The 19,982-nt window shown below is 38.2% G+C and overlaps 2 protein-coding genes across 2 annotated transcripts; one reads left to right on the plus strand and one right to left on the minus strand.

Moving 5' to 3' along the window:
• LOC101849472 (transcriptional adapter 3-B) lies at positions 1 to 12,211 on the minus strand. The gene is made up of 11 exons (XM_005102500.3): positions 12,068 to 12,211; positions 10,827 to 11,009; positions 9,750 to 9,928; positions 8,955 to 9,122; positions 8,316 to 8,452; positions 7,636 to 7,757; positions 6,119 to 6,239; positions 5,331 to 5,434; positions 4,167 to 4,277; positions 2,541 to 2,734; positions 1 to 1,814 (listed from the first exon to the last, which is right to left on the minus strand). Exons 2-11 carry the CDS (start codon positions 10,948 to 10,950, stop codon positions 1,686 to 1,688), a joined length of 1,389 nt encoding a protein of 462 aa, XP_005102557.1. The 5' UTR covers positions 10,951 to 11,009; positions 12,068 to 12,211; the 3' UTR covers positions 1 to 1,685.
• Positions 12,212 to 14,620: 2,409 nt separating this feature from the next.
• LOC101852105 (GPI mannosyltransferase 2) lies at positions 14,621 to 19,706 on the plus strand. The gene is made up of 3 exons (XM_005102511.2): positions 14,621 to 14,700; positions 16,826 to 18,076; positions 19,192 to 19,706. The coding sequence occupies exons 1-3, from the start codon at positions 14,632 to 14,634 to the stop codon at positions 19,513 to 19,515; spliced, it is 1,644 nt and encodes a 547-aa protein (XP_005102568.1). The 5' UTR covers positions 14,621 to 14,631; the 3' UTR covers positions 19,516 to 19,706.
• The last annotated feature ends 276 nt before the right edge of the window (positions 19,707 to 19,982 follow it).

Consider the following 19,982-nt stretch of genomic DNA (forward strand, 5'->3'; position numbering starts at 1 on the left):
TTTTTCGAAATCAGATAACCCCTTCCTGACCTCTATGACGAACACCTTTTGACATATTTCTTATACATAGATTTATATATAGAGAGACAGAAGCAAGATTCTGCTGTGACAAACGGCGTTCATCATGCCTTGTGAAACTGGCTGCCCATTTCATCCAGATAGCTGCTGACCTGATCAATGTGAGGACCCTGTACCGACACAGAGGGGGTGGATAGTGGTAGTGGTGGTGGTGGTTGGGGGGAGATTTCTTACACAGTCTTCAAGGAGTGTCATCGGGTAACTCATCTCTAGTTAGATATTTTGGGCTGCATTTTTATGCAACGGTGAAAGCAAGATCACCAAAAACGATGCTGCCAACCACCCACCCACTCCAGCATGTTGGAGTTATGCGTGTCGACTGTACATTTTATTCAAACCCTGAGCAACCCGGGGAAGACATCCCTATTTTAGGTCATGGCATCTCGCCAAAGGGCAAGAGCTTAAATTTACATGAAAAATAAATCGAGTAAGATGTGGCGTCGCCCCTTTGAGACTCAACTCTCATGTAGGTGAATGAACACAAGTTACCAAACACTCTGAGAGTTGAGTTACATTTTGGGTAAAAGAGGGGCGCACTGACAAAACAAAGGTCTCTTTCTAGTGCTGTGAAAAATTAAAATGTGACAGATAAATAACAGAAGGAATTGCAACAACAACAACAACAACAAAAAAAAAGAAAGAAAAAAAAAAAGGAGAATTTATTAGCACCATCCTCCAACCACATGCCAAAGACCTCGTTTCTTTTGCCTGGTCGTAAAGAGTTGGCCCCCACATCATTGCAAAAAAGTTGTCTTTTAAACAGAGGTGCCACATAGTTTTTTGAAAAACCCATAAGAACTGGAAATTTTTATGACCCCCTGGTAACCCTTACACAGGGACTAAAAAATTTGAGGATCATATTGTCTAAAAATGCATCCAATATCAAGACTTTTTCGAAGCAATCCGCCTGAAGTTGGGTGGAAACCGGACAAACGTAGAAATCCGGATTTATCCAGAAAATCGGCACCTCCGTTTAAAAAAACAACAACACAACTGACCAGCCTCAGAACATGCAGTCTTTGGTAAAATGTGCTGGGCATGACAAGAACTTTTGAACCTTGTATGTACTATGACAATAGAATGAAATGAAAAACACACACAGAAGAACCCACTTCTGACAAAGTTTGTTACAACTTAGCTTTCTCGCAACAGTCTCAGTCCCACTACCAATTGTTGTAGTTAACTCCTGACACGTCAGTGTCTTCGGTGACACGAGGTACAGTTGTGTCAGGCATTATGCACGCCGTTGTGACCAACAGGGCCTTTATGAACAAGTTTTTCTTCCGCTTCCTCATTATGCACATCTGGGCAAACTCAACTTCACTGAAGCAAAGAGACCCTTATTGAAAGCAGCCGCCGAGATATAAGTGTGGCAGGAAAAAGCTCTCCAGTCCGCTTAATGACGGAGAAGACGTTTAACAGCCTCAAAGTCTACAGGGAAGGCCCTGGCGAAAGCTACCCCCCCCCTCCCCCGTCCACTTCATGAAGGCAGGAAGGAAGGAGAAGGCTTTTAACGGCCTCAAAGTCAGAGACAATTCTTGGTGTCGTCACATAAAACCAAGAGTTTAAATGGGATATCACAAGGACAATCAGACTTCAGCCCCACTCTACAACTCTAGTGCTTTGATTATGGTGTCTCTGTCTTTGAGCGCTTTCACTATTGCATCTTTCTCTTTCTTCGTCGGCGACTTCTTCTTCTGCCTTGCGTTCTGGATTTTTCTGTATGCATCCATGACCTGAAAAGGGGGGGAAAAAAATAGTTGAAGAGAGAGGAGGAAGCAGGAAAAAGCAAGGCAAGGCAAAGCAAGCTATACAAAGAGAGACAAATTACACGTGTATCAGCATAAAACAGTCAATTGCACTAGAAAATGTAATGATTATGCATTTTTGTGTAATTCTATGAGCCGTTCTGCGTGAACGCTGCACGCATTTTTATGCCATTGTAAGCTACTAGTATATCTTGTAAAGTGCACTGAGCTTTGTAAATTTTCTAAATGTGCTATACAAATGCTGTGTATTATTATCATCGTCATTATCATTTTTAATATCATATCATTACTATTACTATTATAATCCATCATTATTATTACTATTATTATTATTATCACCACTATTATTACTTTCATTCTTATCACTACCATTCTTATTGATATTACTATTATCATCATTATTATTACCATTTTTAACATTTCATCTCCAGCGAGCCACTCCAAAGACAGCGGCTCGGGCAAATTCCTTTACGACGACTTCGACATCAAATTACTTTTTGGCAATTGCCGAAAACAGGTCTCTTTTACCGGAAGTACATTCATTAGATGAAGAACTATCAAAACAGGTTTGCTAGTTTCGATTTTATGACCCATTTAATAATGTTTTTGTCACTTTTAGATTTAGCACCAAAAAAGGGCCTCGGCGTAGTGGGTTCATCCCCCTCGGAGATAAAGAGTTAACAAGGGTCTCACCTCAGAGTCTGCAGCCTGCAGCTTCTTTTTGAGGTCTTGCCGGGCCATGTCCTCCTGGCCCTGCCTGTACAAACTCTTGAGAATGTTGATATTTTGTTGGCTGATGGCTCGCAGCTCCTGCTGCTTCCTCCGCAGCTCCGCCAGCACCTCGTCGTTGGGATCGTCCTCTTCCTCCTCTTCTTTCTCCAATATGCCTGAAGATGATAGTTAGTTTTAGTAGAGGTTTTACGGCGCTCGCAACTAACAGCATAAGATCATATAAGGCGTCAGAAGATTAGAGGTGTTACAAGAGAGTAACAAACATACAAAAGAAGAAGGGGAGATAAGGACGATAGATGTTTGATAGGAAAGAAGAAGCAAACCACACCAGAACACCCGCAAACCACCCATTGAAGATGATAATGATAGCAATAATAATAATAATTATAATAATAATAATGATGACGATAGTAACTATTCTCTTCTATTTCCAAATACGCCTTAGGATAATAATAACTGATAATAAGATCCTCTTCTTTATCCAATATGCCTTAAGATGATAATTATAACAATAATAATAATAACGATGATAATTATGATGATAATAACGATCCTCTACTTTTTTCAATATGCCTGAAGATGATAATGATAATAATAATAATAATAAGGATGATGATTATGATGATAAATCTGTCTTCTTTTTCCAATATGTCTGAAGATGATAATAATAATGAAAACAATCCCCTTCTTTTTCCAATATGCCTTAAGATGATAATGCTAACAACAACAACAATAATAATAATAATAATAATAATAATAATAATAATAATAAATGATAATGATAATAGCAATCCCTCTTCTTTTTTCAATGGGTGTGAAGACAATAATAATAACAATAATAAAAATGATGATTATGATGACGATAACAAACAATGATAACGATAATTACGGCGGTAATAACAATTGTTATAATATAATAGTAATAGTCTCCATGAATGGAGCTAGTAATCCATAGATGGTTTTGATACATAAAGTTTGGTTTGCAGTTCAAGAGACACAACTGTTTTAAAGCGTGAAAATAAACATCAACACTTTCAGAGCAGTGACAGCCCCTAAATCCTAGCACTTTCTAGAAATGCCAAGCCCTAAATGGAAAAACAAATAAATAGCAATCTTACCCTCCAGTGCAAAGACCCATGTCAAACCTTTATTTCTCCAAGGAATTAATTCCTACAAAGAATGATACTAAAAAAATAACAGTTCTATTACGGTAGCTGAAGACTTTAAAGGCCACACGGGCTGAAAAACAGAACACAGCTTGGTTATCGACAACTGTCAAAGTTAGCACTGACCCCCTAAATTGACAAAGGTCAAAAATGGCCTCGAAAGGGTTATTCGTTTTTAGTAAGAGTTTCACGGCACTTGGAACACAATAAGGTCATATAAGTGCCGAAGATTAGAGGCGTTACAAGAGAGTAACAAACACCAAAAAAAAAGAAGGAGAGGAGATAGAGACGATAGATTTTTTTACAGGAAGGAAGGAGCAAACCACACCAGAGCACCCGCCAACCACCCACATTGAAAGGGTTAAGTACAGCAAGGACAGGTCAAACCACCGTCTTGTGTGGCAGTAGTAGGTCACAATACCTTGCTCTTCTAGCTCTTTGCGTATTCTCCTCTCCAACGTGGCTGGATTTCCAATATTGAGCTGCTTGGCAAGCATGCGTGGGGATATGGCAGGTGCTTCGTCAGCACACTCTGGTGAACAAAGCACAGAGAGATGTAGTAAGACATCGCCATTTTAGTTTTAGTGAAGGTTTTTCGGCGCTCGCAACTGCATAAGGTCATATGAGCACCAGAACATTAGAAGTGTTACAAGAGAGTAACAAACATAAAAAAGGAGAAGGGGAGATAAAGACGATAGATGTTTTTTGTTTTAGTTTTCGTAGAGGTTTACGGATAGGAGGTGTTACAAGAGAGTAACAAACATAAAAAAGAAAAAGGGGAGAGATAGACGATAGATGTTTGACATGAAAGAAGAAGCAAACCACACCAGAGCACCCGCCAACTACCCACCCACAGATAGATGTAGTAAGACATCACAATTTGACACAACAACACGACTGCAATTCGATAAAGTAGATACAGATATAAGACATCATGACTGACAAAACGACAAGACTTTTTTTGTTGTTTTGTTTTGTTTTGGTAAGTGTTTTACGGTGCTTGTAACTGCATAAGGTCTTACAATACAGAACAACATAACAGTGCAGTTGGACAAAGCAGAGATAGATGTAGTAAAGTAAGACATCATGATTTGACAAAACAACTTTTAATTTCGGTAAAAGTTTTACGGCACTTGCAACAAATAAGGTCATATAAATGCCAAAGATTGGAGGTGTTACAAGAGAGTAACAAACACAAAAAAGGAGGAGGAGAGACAAGGACGATAAGATGCTTGATAGAAAAGAAGGAGCAAACCACACTAGAGCACCTGCCAACAACTCATACAACACGACTGCAATTTTGGACAAAGCAGAGACGTAAGACATCACGATTTGACAAAAGCACATGATTGTGCTTAAAGACAGACGACCCCCACCTCCTTCAATCGCAAATATCTAGACTTCTACTCAAGATAGATGAGTACTTTTTTCATTGAAAGCAAGACAAATGAACAAGCTTTAAGAATATATATACCAATAATTCCACATTCGCAAAAATTGACGAACGCCTGATTCCAATGTGTCGTAACACATTTATAAGAAATTATCTGATAAGGCCTTACACAAACACACAGGAAAAACTAACCAGCAGTATCAGCCATGGCGTCGTCCATGGGCGTCATGAGATTGTCTTCGATCAGCGCGGACACCAAGCGCTGGGTCAACGGGCCAAAGGGAGAATCATCCAGGCTGGGGACGACGGAATCAACAAACACAATCTACATCAGCTATAGTTTTAATCCCTTTCCCCCCATAGTTTTAATAAGAGTTTTATGGCACTTGTAACACAACAAATAGGTGATATAAATGCTGAAGATTAGGTGATACTAGAGTGTAATGTACAAAGAAAAGGAGGAGAGATAAGGCTGAGAGGAGAGAAGGAGCAAACCACATCAGAGCCCCCGCCAACCACCCATACTACATCAGCACTGTAGGGAAGTTTTGAGGGACATGAAAAGATCAATAAAGCTGGAATAGAAATCAAAATACAGTCAAATCTCCTCATTTGGAAACCTGTTCAAGACAATCACATATACGGATGTCCACTCCCCACTTTCCCCCTCGCATCTTAATTTTTAAAATGTCAAACAACACTGTCCAAGGCGTCCATCCGTGTACGAAAACCACATTTCCCACACAACTGCACAACGTAAGACTCCATCATACGTCAATTTTCAACAAGGCAAATGGTCAGTTTTACACCAAGCATTCGATCTATCTTATTATATGCAGTATGTGGTGCTGGAGAACATTTAAATGTACGTATTATTCATGTAATTACCACAGTAGCCAAAATTTCCCCCACGGGTACAAATAAAACTTGTACTTATCTTTTCCTTTCTTTCCCCTAATATGATTAATGAAAAAACTTACAAATAATCGTTCTTCTTCGGGTCAACTTTCTTGAGTAGACTGGACGCTTCTGAAGTTGAGTTGCCGTTGACCTCTTTGTTCGACTGGCCTCCAGACTTTTTCTTCTCACTAATTTTAGCACCTGTAAACCAAAAACGGAAAAACATACTGCAGTTCAACCTGCTCCAACGGCCACTCCCAACTTCCCCCATTGCATATATCTTTTTACATTATATTGACACCCCTGAGCGACTTCGTGAGCTTGGAATTGGATGGGGCGCCGGCAGAGGTTTAAGACTTAGTGGGAGGAGCAGAAGGCTGTGGAATCAACCATTGCTTGGAACCGTCAGCATCTACAGACTTTGAGATGTGCTTCTTCAGGGGAAGGGGTGCTTATGGGGATGCCCCTTGTACAGTGATGTCGGTCCTTCACACAAGTAAACAAGTACACAAGTAATGACACCCTGTGTAAGACAGACACCTGGCTAAATGGCCACTTTTCTTCTCGACAAAGGACGGCCATCTTACACATATTCAACTGCACTTCATTCATTCTACAAATACATTTTACAACATGGCGCCAAACAGAACAGCGAAAAAGAAAATAGCAATGGTGCAAAAGAGGGGACGGTAGGGAAGCCATACTGGGTATGTGTAGCTCCCTTCATCCTTTTTAGTTTTAGCAAGTGTTTTACGGCACTTGCAACACAATAAGTACTCATAAGTGCCGAAGATTAGAGGCGTTACAAGAGAGTAACAAACATAAAAAAGAAGGAGGGGAGATAAAGACGATAGACGTTTGGTAGGAAAGAAGAAGCAAACCACACCAGAGCACCAGCCAACCACCCACCTCCTTCATCCAAGATAATACTTGGCTCCATTCACAGTAAACATCCTTTACTTTACTCTATGGTAAGCACATTACAAAGTGACAATTATCATGACCAGATTTAGAGGTCTCAGAACACTTATCTCTGTATTTCAGCAAGCACGTTACAGAACTTGCATTACAATAAGGTCATATAAGTATAAGTGCCAAAGATTTGAGGTGTTCCAAGAGAGTAACAAACACAAAATGAAGGAGGAGGGATAAGGACAATAGATGTTTTATGGAAAAAAAGGAGCAAACCAGTTCAGAGCACCCACCAACCACCCATGAACACTTGCCTCTGCCACAGAACAGACTTCTGACTTCCAATCACATTGCTTTTTTCACTCCATTTTTCAGAGGATCGATTACATGACTCTATCCACAGATTTCATTCTAGTTTCTCATCATATTATTCTTAACCTTATCTGTACGCCCTGGGGTCATTTTGTACCCCAGGGTTGTATTCTTCACATTTTACAATACTTTTAGTACCAAGATCTCTTTGAAACTCAGTATTTCTCAAAAAATCATTTTGACAGACCGCTATGCAAAGCATACGGACTGGGTTAACGAGTAAATTTCCTCTTTGGAAAGTGGCAGTACAGAGTACCCCACGCCGTATGGATACGATAGTAAAAAAAACCGGCGTACGGATAGGGTCAATTACCTTCATTCTGTTCTTCCAATAAGTCCTCCTCTGCCCATCTTTCCGAGTAGTGGATGCCCAGTGGTGGAATTTTCATGTACTCCGTCTCTTCTTCGTAGGATTTCAACATTTCCTCAATCACCCTGTAGAGAAAATATTTGGAGAAAGTTTTTAAAAAACCAATCAATTACTACACAGAATCCTTTGCTGCTCTATGCACGTTACAACTCGATATGCATGAGAACAACAGTAATAATAACGTTAAAAGGTTTTTTTCTTCATATTTTCATACCACAAATTGGAAACAGGTGCTCTATATTACCCACAACCACAATAAAACTGACTTGCCTTAGACAATATACTTAACTAAAATACAACAAGTGTAGTCATCTGTTATCTCATGATTATTACAACAAGAATGATGAGAAATCTTGACAAAACAGTAGAAAAATGAACATTCATCCCAGTAGTGAAATTTGTTGCAAGCATAACGGAAACAGAGAGGAGAGATTCTCAAATCACAAAAAGATACAAAAATTTCCCTGTCCAATTCAGAACTTCTTCCGTTCTCACTAACATGCCCATCTTTGTGTTCAATCTGACCAGTATGTGCTGTGCATGCCCAAAACTTTGATGATGATTTTTAAAATTCTAAAGTGAAACCCCCCCCCCACAAAATAACTCATCATTCAGCAGCTCACCTCAAATCTTCTGGGGTGATTGGTGCACAGTATGGCTCCACAGACGTCCAGAATCGATTGACAGCGTCGTTCTTGTGGGCCTTGGGAACCTCAGCTGAAAGCTCCGACACACCAGAATCATCTGTCTGTCCCTTTGACTGGAAGATAGATGTTTTATGGAAAAAAAGGAGCAAACCACTTCAGAGAACCCACCAACCACCCATGAACACTTATCCCCAAAAAAAAAGTTTTTAAAAAAGTTGTTTAAATAAGACATTCAATTAAAAAATTTTTTATATAAAAGTGTGCATTAATTACTTTCTGCAACTGATTACTAAACAAAACAAATAACAATGTATTTAAACGAAATAAAACAAAAACATTCGGATGAGCATCTTTCTCGTTCCGAGAATATTCATGGCCCTTTTGCAATCCTACAGGTAATTTGGAATAAAATATATTCTGAAATGAGTTGTAGCAACGACAAAACCAACAACTTATAATGGCCTTGCCAGTATTTTTAAAAAACCCAACTTTTTAACCTCTTTTGACATAAATAAATAGCTTGCAGGCAGAAAAGTAGACTGTTTGTACACTCCTAATTAAGGCTAATTGGTGCAAAGAAATTCTTAAATAAAGGAACAAATATTTTCAAGCTACCTGAGAATTCTTCCCTTTGCTTCTGGCAGCTGAAGTGGGCGTGGCAGGCTGAGAGGACCTTCCTCCTGAATCTTTGAACTTCTTACTTGGAGGTCGTTCCTTTTCTTTATCTTCTGTTGGCGTGCCCTTCCTCTTTGTAGGTGTAGACGACTGATTGGCAGAATCAGACTGAAATTTTCAGACAAAACTCATGCAAATTTCATATGAATAACCATCCAGAAAGATGGCTAAAGCAAATCTTTGAAGAAACTTGAAAGTTAAACTTTAATTTCAATTGGGCGATTACTACTGTATTTTCTACAGTATAAGTCACGATATTATTTCTTGGACAGTACTGTAAAAAGCATTCTGACATCATGAGTATTAAGGAGGGAAGCAAAGTCAAAAGCACTCTAAACCTATACAAGTCAATTTGAGAATCTCTAGGAATACTGACACCATCAAATGATTTCATTGAGTAACAGTAACTCCATCTCTCTGCTAGCATAAGATTGTAGCACTCACCTCCAATTTTATCTCTTTGTTATGAACTGTTTTCACAGTTATTAAAAATGGAGATAGGACAAGAAAAAACAAAGGTTGCGATACATAATATTTGCTTTAACAAAAAAAAAAATTCTTCTGAAATTGCCTCCCAAATGTTATTAATTTACTTTTGGCAATCTTTTTTAAATACATTTCTGGAAGTAAAATGCTTTACTGTATTTGACCCAGATGTGCAGAAGCAGCAAAAATGATTAAGGAACTTATTTTTCTTGTAGCACTAAAGATAAACAATGAAATTGAGAAACTCACCCCCTTTCCAGAGCTGGATTTCTTCCCATCTTTCTTGTCAGGCCAGCTGGAGAGAATACTGTTCTCTGACCCTAGAAGTTTCAGTCTTTTGCCAACGGAAGCCAACAAGATTTCAATGTCAGCCTGAATAGCATCTAGCTCATCCAAGCTGATATGGCCACTCTCATCTCGACCCAACACTGTCAGAAATAAAATATATAATATATATATAAAAGGCAACTCAGTCTTCCGTCTTGGAGAAAACAAAATTCGATGACACAGGATACCGCAAACCTGCTGAATATCAAACTGCTCTGAGTACCTTTTGAGCTCTCAAAAAAGTAGAGCACAATCAAGATCTTAAATTATATATAAATATATATATATACAATATGCCTTTAAAATCAAAATCTCATGGAAATGCTTGTGGCAAGTGACTGTCACCATGTATACATTATAAATATATTAACAGTATTGTGATACAATATCTTAAATATCCCTTTTATTATCTGTTTTGTTGATGACATTGCAACATATATTTATTTTTAAATTAAAAAAAAACAACACTTACATATGTGAGGTGATTTCAAAATCCATCAAAGAATTCTTAAAATGCTTAAGGCTAACCAAAATACACTAAATTGTGATTTTACTGACAATTAAAATAAAGGTACTTCCATAGAGTCAAGGTAAATAGATTTTTAAATAATTCAACTTCCTCTGGTCAGAACTGAAGCCCCAGTATTAGTAATAACTAGTATATGCTTTCTTGTGTTCAAACATTTTAGAAGAATCATATTCAACAGTAACCTTTTTCTTGTGTCAACAGCAATTTTAAAAATTCAATTTGATGTTCTCTGAACCAAGCTTCAAGACAATGGACAATGGGGGGGGGGGGGGGGGGGGGGTCCTGAAGGTAAGCATTTTTTGGTGCTCTTTTTGACTTGTGACAAGAATTTGGTGATTTTTTTAACACAGCTTGAAACAGCTCTCCCCGAAATCCATTGGCATATATTATAACTGCTATGCAAAGGAACCCCAGATTTCCAGATGCATAGAGTCGATCCCTCCTTCCCTTTTAAGTAAACAAGAACTTACCTTGAGTGTACTTCACGCAATCCTTGGCATGATCAACGGTACACAAGTCTGGAAACTGAAGAGGGCAATCCTTGATATCCCGCTCTTTGTCCTTTTCTTGTGGGGCTTTGCCTTTGCCCTTCATATTGATGGACTGCTAGACAGAGTCCAAGATTCTGAAAAGTATTCCACTTGGACGGCCACCTATAGAGGTAAATGTATTGTGATGAGATCTAGTGTAAACCTATCTGCCCAACCTGAGTCTCATTAAAATTAAATGAACCTGCACTAACAGTCGGCCACTTGTACAAAAACGGACACTTCCCATTTCCCTTTATCCTTTATCATCATTACAGCACTGTGTCAAACGTTCACCAGTCTGAAGTGGCCACTTTTCTCATCAATAATGGGTTTCCATCTGAGACAATTTCGACGGTATAATAATACACCATCATTTAAGAAAACTATGGAAAGAAAAATTGCACCAAGCTGTAGTCTAAAGACCAGCACAAAAAGAATACGCTTCCGAAAAGAATAAAATGACAGCCCTTAGTTTAAGTTATGAAGAAATGATTTTAAAAAGCTCTACACCTGTAAAAATATGCACAGCATGCTCAGTGAGAGTGAGAATGAGAGGCTAACCTAAATTAGTAGGCAAAGCTTATAAAGTTATATAATTAAAAATCTATTTTAAAGTTAGATTTCCATTGTAGATACATATCTATATATAATATATACAATTAACCTAAGAAAAAGCCAAAGCCCTACAGTACAGTCCCACAACTAATCATAAAACTTAAGTACTGTAACTGTAGGCTAATAGATTCTAAGGGTAATTTTATAATCTAGAAATCTAGATCTAGATCTAGAATCTAGTCTAAATCTAGATCTGCCAAAAACTAAACAGTGCCAACAAGCTTACACACACAATCACAAACATTGTTGTTGTGTGCTAGTGTCATTGATTCCATGCTAAACACTTCAGTAAAGTGTGCATGTAAGTACACACACTCACACGTGAGTGTGTGTGTGTGTGTGTGTGTGTGTGTGTGTGTGTGTATGTGTGTGTGTGTCCGCGAGTATGTCTGTGTGTTTGTATATGTGCACCTGTTCAGCAGTCAGCAGTGTGTGTCACTGTGTATCGGGCTCGTTAATGTGTAGTATGATAAAAGCTATTTATAGTCCCATAACAGCACCAACCACACTTCATATTTATCATGACGCACGATTTTCGAAAGAGACACAGAGCAATACCCACTAACCTTTATACAGAATGACATACAGCACTTGTCTCTGTGGGTAGCACTTAACGTTTTTCCTTCTCCCACTGACTCAAAAACTAATCTTTTGTCTTTGTGTTCATTGACTGAATGGTGTCAAAAGCCGCAAGCAAGCACAAGCTTTCCCCCAACCGGAAGTTGTGAATTATTCGGCTCGACGCAAGCGCAGCAGCCTGCATTAAAATCAACGACCTAATACTTTACCTAGATACATAAGATAAGGGGATGAACCGTAGCAATTATACATAAACCCGGAAGTAGCTACCGCTCTGCAGAATGCATTGTCTACATGTTTCTTTAGAAAGGGATAGGGAAAAGCTTAAAATTACCTTTTCTGCTCGTTAACTTCAGAACAAAATCAGGACCGTGAGGGGTAGTAGAAAATCATGGAGAAGTTTGGCTGCGCCAACAGATTCATCAGCATGTGCAGCAACTCATTAATAGCTCATTAATTTTAAAACATCCAGGGACGCAGCATGGTAGTAATCAAGGTATTTAATGAATACCAGTTCAGAGACTATACTCTGCTCTTAGAAAAGATACCCAGGAGTAGACAATATGCGATTGTTTGAAAATACATGTTTACCCTAATGATATAAATAGGCATTCAATACAAAACAAGAATATATGTCTAACGTCTTGCAGCTCCAATCTCTCCTCCTATTCATTTATTCACAAGCTTTATCTTCCAACACTCACGCCCAAGAGAGCGTCTGAACTTCACCTCGGGAGGAAATGCTCTAACGCCAAAGATTTTATAGTAAGATATTTATAGACTAATTACATAAAGCGGTTGGTATTTAACTTCTAAAATGAATACTGGAGCCTTAAAAGTCTAAAGGGATTCACTGTTACCACTTTTCAAAACTATTAATACTAGCCAATGATAATCATCCATTTGAATAATGATATTCAAAAGCGAGGGGGAAATGGGTAGGGGTGACTTAAGTCAAGTTGATATCACATTTTTGTTTGTCAGATAGTATTAAAACACACACACACACACACACACACACACACACACTCTCTCTCTCTCTCTCTCTCTCTCTCTCTCTCTCTCTCTCTCTCTCTCTCTCTCTCTCTCTCTCTCTCTCTCTCACACACACACACACACACACACACACACACACACACACACACACACACACACACATTTCTGACCTTGAGTTTTGTTTCTTTGTTTCTGTTGTTGTTGTTGTTGTTGTTTTTTGTCATTTTGCATATTAACATAAAGGGGCCTGTTTTCCCATCACCACGATTCTATAACCATAATATTATGTTTCCACTTTTAGATAAGCCCCTCCCCTTGAAGGACTAATGATGAATGGCAGCTGTAATTTTAAAAAAAAAAATAGCCTATTAAAGCATCAGCAATAACAATGGCATTAGCAACAATAATTAACAACAACAACGACGACGACAACAACAAAAAGTACCTTACATTTTTATACCCCTCTCATGAACCCATGCAGGCGTATTATTGTCTTTTATGACAGTTTTTTTTAAAATTCAGATGCTCTGCAATTTGGTCCTGAATAAATCATTATATCGACTTCCAGAAAAGTTAAGATACCCGTTTTTTTATTATTCTTTTTTTTGTTTTTGTTGTTGTATTGTTTGTTTTGTTTCTTTGCTTTTTGTGGGAGGGTGTTTGTTTGGCTAATTCTTATGTTAGTAGTAGTAGCTGTAGTAGTAGTAGTAGTAGTAGTAGTAGTAGTAGTAGTAGTAGTAGTAGTAGTAGTAGTAGTAGTAGTAGTAGTAGTAGTAGTAGTAGTAGTAGTAGTAGTAGTAGTAGTAGTAGTAGTAGTAGTAGCAGAAGCAGCAGCAGCAGCAGCAGCAGCAGTAGTAGCAGTAGTAGTAGTAGTAGTAGTAGTAGTAGTAGTAGTAGTAGTAGTAGTAGTAGTAGTAGTAGTAGTAGTAGTAGTAGTAGTATTAGTAGTAGTAGTTGTTGTTATTGTTGTTGTTGTTGTTGTTGTTGTTTTTTGTTGTTATGGTTTTTCCCTGGCCAGGAATTTTTTCTTTCTTTTTCCCCCCTTTTCCCCCTTTTATTTATTTATTTATTTATTTATTTATTTTTATTTTTATTTTGGGGGGGGGGGGGGGGTATGATGGTTTCACGTTAGCATGAATAGGTTGTGAAATAACTCATTATTTTTAGAAAAGCACCTTTTCATTAATAGCCAACTTTGCTTAAACAGAAGAGTCAACTTAATGTGTTATTATCCGCTTGATCAGATTTTTTTTAAGCAGCCAGATCTTTTTAGAAGGCAGGTCTACATCTGAAAGAACCATTTTTCTTGCCTTCTGGGTAAAGACACTGATCTGTGTCAGTAGGCATAGGGTCGACCCCTGTGCCACCCCTAACTAGCCATGGTACGGTTATAAAGCGCTTCTTTCCCGCCTGCCACTGGAAAGACTGCCAACTTGCTACATTTGGCACCATTTTGGGATCCTCCAATCAATTGACATTAGAAATCTACCCACCCATAACCTATTAGAAATCATTTTTCTACTTCTTTCGAAAAAGAATTTCAATACAAACAAACATGGAGGTATCTTCACGTCAGATTGTTACTTTCGCTTTCGCATCAAGATCATTAGTGTTGCTTCTTCAGGTAAATTTATAATATAATTATAGTTCTGTCGAACGATAGCTCTTTCTTTCAGACTGCTGGAAGTCGCAGCAAGAGCGTTTACTTGAGATAGTCTCAGCCTCCCCCAGTTGGTGCAGCCTGAGCCTGAGCCTGAGGCCGGCAGTGGTCAGACTAAGATCTCGTACAACAAGATCACCGAATAGTAGTCTAGTAGAATCTAGATCTAGTCATTCTAGTACTGCGGTAGGCTGGCATCAACTTAGTAGGCTAGATCTAGATCTAGATCTACTTTTAAATATGAATTTATAGGCATAGGTTAGGCCTAATACAAGGAACAGAATGTATTTTAGGCTTTGGCAATCATCATAACAGTCAAAAGTCTCGCAAGATTTTACAATCTTCAAAACGTTGAACTGGGCCTAAAAATATGCAAACTACCGTAATTTTGTCATGTCCAGGTAGATCTAGATATCTAGTATATATTATAACAGTGGCTTTCGGTCTCCCATCATGAATTTGATTACCATCGAGTATAGTGTAGATTTAATTAATAGTAGTCTCTCGTTACGGAAATCCTCCCTTATATTTGAATTACGATACTAGCCTATTACTATAAATTATTATTAGATCTACTAAGTCGTCTTAGTAGTCACTAATAAGAGAGCATCTAGATCTAGTAGTAGCTCTAGATATAGATCTAGAATCTAGCAGTAGTAGTATGGTGCATATAGACTTGACCGGGCACAAGTTGTAAGGGATTTCTGTATTCCAATTTACATCATCAGTCTATCAGTTGAATCATTTCAGTTTTTGTTTTCAGTTTAATAATGACATTATGATTATGTATGTTGTCAGCCAGTGCTCTACTTTTGCCATAGTTGCATGCCTAATATTCCACATGTATATATATGTGTGTATATATATATATATATATATATATATATATATATATATATATATATATATACACCCCTTTTTTTTTTCCCAATTTCCTCTTCCCTTTTTGTTTCCCTCCCCCTGTCACCTTCTCCTCCATATCTCACCCCTCCTCCCTATCTCACCCCCCCCCCCCCCCACACACACACACACACACATACACAGACACACTCACACGTACTAACACACTCGCACACAATGAGGGATTCAGAAGGACTTCCGTAATAAATGACCACCCCAACAAACACAATAAAGAAGGGACTTGACCCTAACCCCAACCCTAACCCTGGCCCCAACCCTAACCTTAACCCTCTATAGTGGTCGCTCGTTACGGAATTCTTCCCAAGGATTCTCTGCCTATGTAGGCTTTTTGTCTCTGGGGAAAAAAAATTTAAACCCTCTTTTCATGTAAAAATAAAATTTTACTTTTACTTTTTCCTTCCTCTGGTATCCTTAGGCCTTAGGATGTCGAGGGGGAAAAATAAAATTATGAGTATATATATATAAAAATGAAAGTAGCCTCATACTGTATGTATAGTATGTTTCCTAATAATTTTTCATTTTCAACTATGATGATGAAATTAAAAGTATAAGAAAACATCATTTTTAAGGATATGCATGCAGAAGCCAATAAATGAGCTTTGGAAACTCCTAGTTGAAAATAAGAAACTGCAGTCCAGTATGGTTCTAAACCAAAAAATAAGGGCCCTAGCTGTTACAACTTCAAGCTCACTATGGCAAGATTGTATTTTTGATTTGCTCTGCCAGCTAGGACAATTCCAATTGTATCTTTTAGAAGAGATACTTTATACTTTATCTTAACTCTTTAACCCCAGAATTATTTTCGACATTTTATCTCACAAATGCCCTTGATTCACATATATGTGTACTTTAGTGTCAGTTCTAGTCTCACATTTGAGAGCTTGGGTATTTCAACTGATTTCACCCAATTTTCCCTTGCTTTGGCCAGTGAAAGATTCAGAATTGCGCAATCCAGTGTACGATTTTGATGTGACATGTTTGCCTATTCCTGGTATAGAGGGCTCCATACAGCATGTTTGAAAAGCATACTCTTTTGAACTCTTTTTTTCTTGTGAAAAATTTGTGTGTTTTTTCTACGTAAAATGAGAACACTTGATCATCAATACTCATGTACGTATATGAAATTTTACATTTACAGTTATTTAATTTTTTATTCTATTCTCTACAGTTTTTGGCTAATCTTCTGCTGCCCGACCATGATGCGGATGTGTTTTTACCTCCAGTGGATAAGAGGGAATTTTCTGTCCTGGACCACGCTGTACACTTTTTGTTCAGTGGACTTATGCGATGGGATGCCGTTTACTTTTCTCACATCGCTCATTATGGATACACTTATGAAAACTGTGTCGCTTTCTTCCCTTTTTTCCCGATTACTGTGTCCAGTGTGGCTCACGTCTTGTCATATTTAGGAGTTCTGCATTTAAGCTCATGGATTTTGCTCGCTGCTGTTATTACTAACTTTATTCTTTTTATCTTGGCAGCTCTTAGCTTCTTTCATGTTGGTAAACATGCCCTGGGTGATCCTCAAGTATCATTTTTTGCCACCATCTTGTTTTGCTTTAACCCTGCCAGCATATTCATGTCCGCTGCCTATTCGGAAACATTATACTTTTTCCTTTTAGTCCATGCTTTATTAGCTGTTAACGCAAAGGCATTCTACGCAGCTTCGTTTTTGATTGGGCTGAGTGTTCTCACTAGGTCGAACGGATTGGTTGGAATTGGATTTGTTTTGCACTCTCTCGGGAACTCGTTTTTTAAAGAGCTTTCAAGTATTCACTGGTGTGGCAAAAAGCTTACATACTCTCAAATTGTCCCTTTTTATATTTCTTGTATCGTGAAGACAATCTTCAGAGTTGTTTTATGCAGCATAATTTGTTCTGCTGCTTTCTTCGCCTATCAGTTCTTTATCTACACTCAGTTCTGCACCCGAAAAGGATCAGTGTTTGTTCCAGAACATTTGATTTCTTACGGTAGAGCTCGAGGTTATAACATAGTTGGGGATTCCCCTTCCCCATGGTGCAATGATACCTTCCCAATGTCATACACTAATATCCAGAAACATCATTGGGGTGTAGGATTTATGAACTACTACGAAGTGAAGCAAATACCTAACTTTATTTTAGCTTTTCCCGTTATTTTGCTAAGTGTTAGATCCTGTTTGTTTTTTGTCAGAAAGAGTGGGAAGAGCTTTTTTCAGTTAGGTTTTGGTAATAGTCTCAATTACTTTATGAGAAACACATCACAGGCTAGAGACAAAAAGAGGGATAGCCTGTCCGATGATGAAGTTGATATGGATGAAATTGACGCCAAGTCACAAGTGTGGAAACCTTCAACTGCTGAACATTCTCACAGAATTGTGGTGTACATCTTCCATCTGATTGGTCTGACAGTATTTGGTTGCTGTTTTGTTCACATTCAGGTTAGTAGATGTTTTTTTGTTTTTTTTTAAAGTCTTTACGCCGTGGTTTAATGTAGAGCTCCAATGGTATCTGCTCACTTGTTCTTCTTTTCAGTGTTGCTTTTACTTTTACTGTGTTTCTTTTACTTTTACCGTTGACTTTACCTGTTGCTGACAAAGTATGACAGCATTATAATGCTCTTTCTATGAAATCCAACTTAATCAGTATTTCATTCTTTGAGACTAACTGGCAAAGCTGAAAAATAATCTCCTGAGAAGCATTTTGTGACAGATTTGAGGAAAACTATTTTGTCAATATATATGAGTATTGTGTTTCTTTGTAGATGGCAGATTTGAGAGAAATTAATTTATGTGTGTCTCTGTCATGTGTAAAGACAAATTTTAAAAACATCTAAGGGACTTCAATCCTGGTGATTTCCAGAGCATTCAGACGAGATATGAAAAATGAATTTTGAACTTGAGAAGTCATCTTATGAGTTGCTTATCCTTGTTTCAATAATATTGAGTGTAAGTGAATAAAAAAATAGCATCTGTTCATCTAATAATCAATTTATGAGAGTTTGTTTATTTATAGAATGTCTGTTGTTTACTTTTATTATGCTGCACTTAGATTGCAAGCTCAAAATGCAACTCAGCACAGTGTTTCAAATGCTAAGATTAAAATTGAAAGCAATTGAACCCATATCCAGGGGCCATAATAGTAATACATAAATCAAATATACAAATAAAACTTTATATTGTTTGTTTGTTTTTGTAAAGTGTTTTACGGCGCTCGCAACTGCATAAGGTCATATGAGCGCGCGGGACACACCTAATATTTTCAGTCGGTAGGAAAGTTTGAATTTTGCCCGTGTGGCGGCCGAAGCTTACTCTTATCGATTTAAGACCACCAAGGGATCTTTAACGTGCGCAACTTGCACATGGGCCCTCCGAGATTTTTCGCCCTTGTCCGAGAAGGCTAGGTGTAAATCTTTCCTACCAGAAGATCAGGGGTGTGGCTGAAAGACAGCAGTAAGAAGAAGCGAAGGAGTAGCAGTAGAAAGGCTGCAGAAAACTTTATATAACTACACACACATATATATATATAATATATATATTCTGGGTTTTTTTTTAAGGTTCTGACAAGATTGCTGTTCTCCTCATCCCCTCTGCTGTACTGGTACTGTGGAATGCTGTGGTACAGAGACAGAGCTTCTCAGATGCCAAGCCCGAGGAGGAGAACTCAGTCTCATCCAAAGGTGCTGAACTCATCGTCATGGATGGATGTTGCTACACACAAGATTCGCTCCACTATTGTAAAATGTCAGTGTTCTCCTCTTTTGGATATTTTGGAAAACTGGGCTAATCTGAGTCTGGAATTTCAGCTCGTTGTTATTTATTTTGTTTTTTACTTCATTGTTGGAACCGTTATGTTTTCTAACTTTCTTCCATGGACCTAAGAGATAATATTTTTGAATTTTGAAATCAAAATATGTGTGGGAGAACATCATTACCAGAGAATTGAAATGCTCTTTATAATATAATATACTGTGGAACTCGGGTTCAACGAACTCGTATTCAACGAGAACTCGGATTCAACGAAAGGAGATGGATTCCCTGAGGGTTTTTTTTTCTTCTTTGTAATCAATAAAAAAACCCTCAACGAACACCTAAATCAGCAAGCTCGGATTCAACGAGGTCGATTCCAGGGTGAACAGCCCCCGTAGACGTGGCCTTGCTCATTTTTCTTCCGCAACGAACTTTATCTATTCTTTGAAACCATCCATTGCACCTGCATCGTGAACCATTGTTTACTTAACCAACTGCATGCGACCAACAGGCGGCCTTCTTTCATACCAACACATGGGACGTGTCTACTCTAGCGTGTGTTGGGGTCGGATGGTCAACCTGCACACGTGTGACTGTG

The sequence above is a fragment of the Aplysia californica genome, unplaced genomic scaffold (assembly GCF_000002075.1).
Source record: "Aplysia californica isolate F4 #8 unplaced genomic scaffold, AplCal3.0 scaffold00328, whole genome shotgun sequence".
Taxonomy (NCBI): Eukaryota; Metazoa; Mollusca; class Gastropoda; order Aplysiida; family Aplysiidae; genus Aplysia; species Aplysia californica.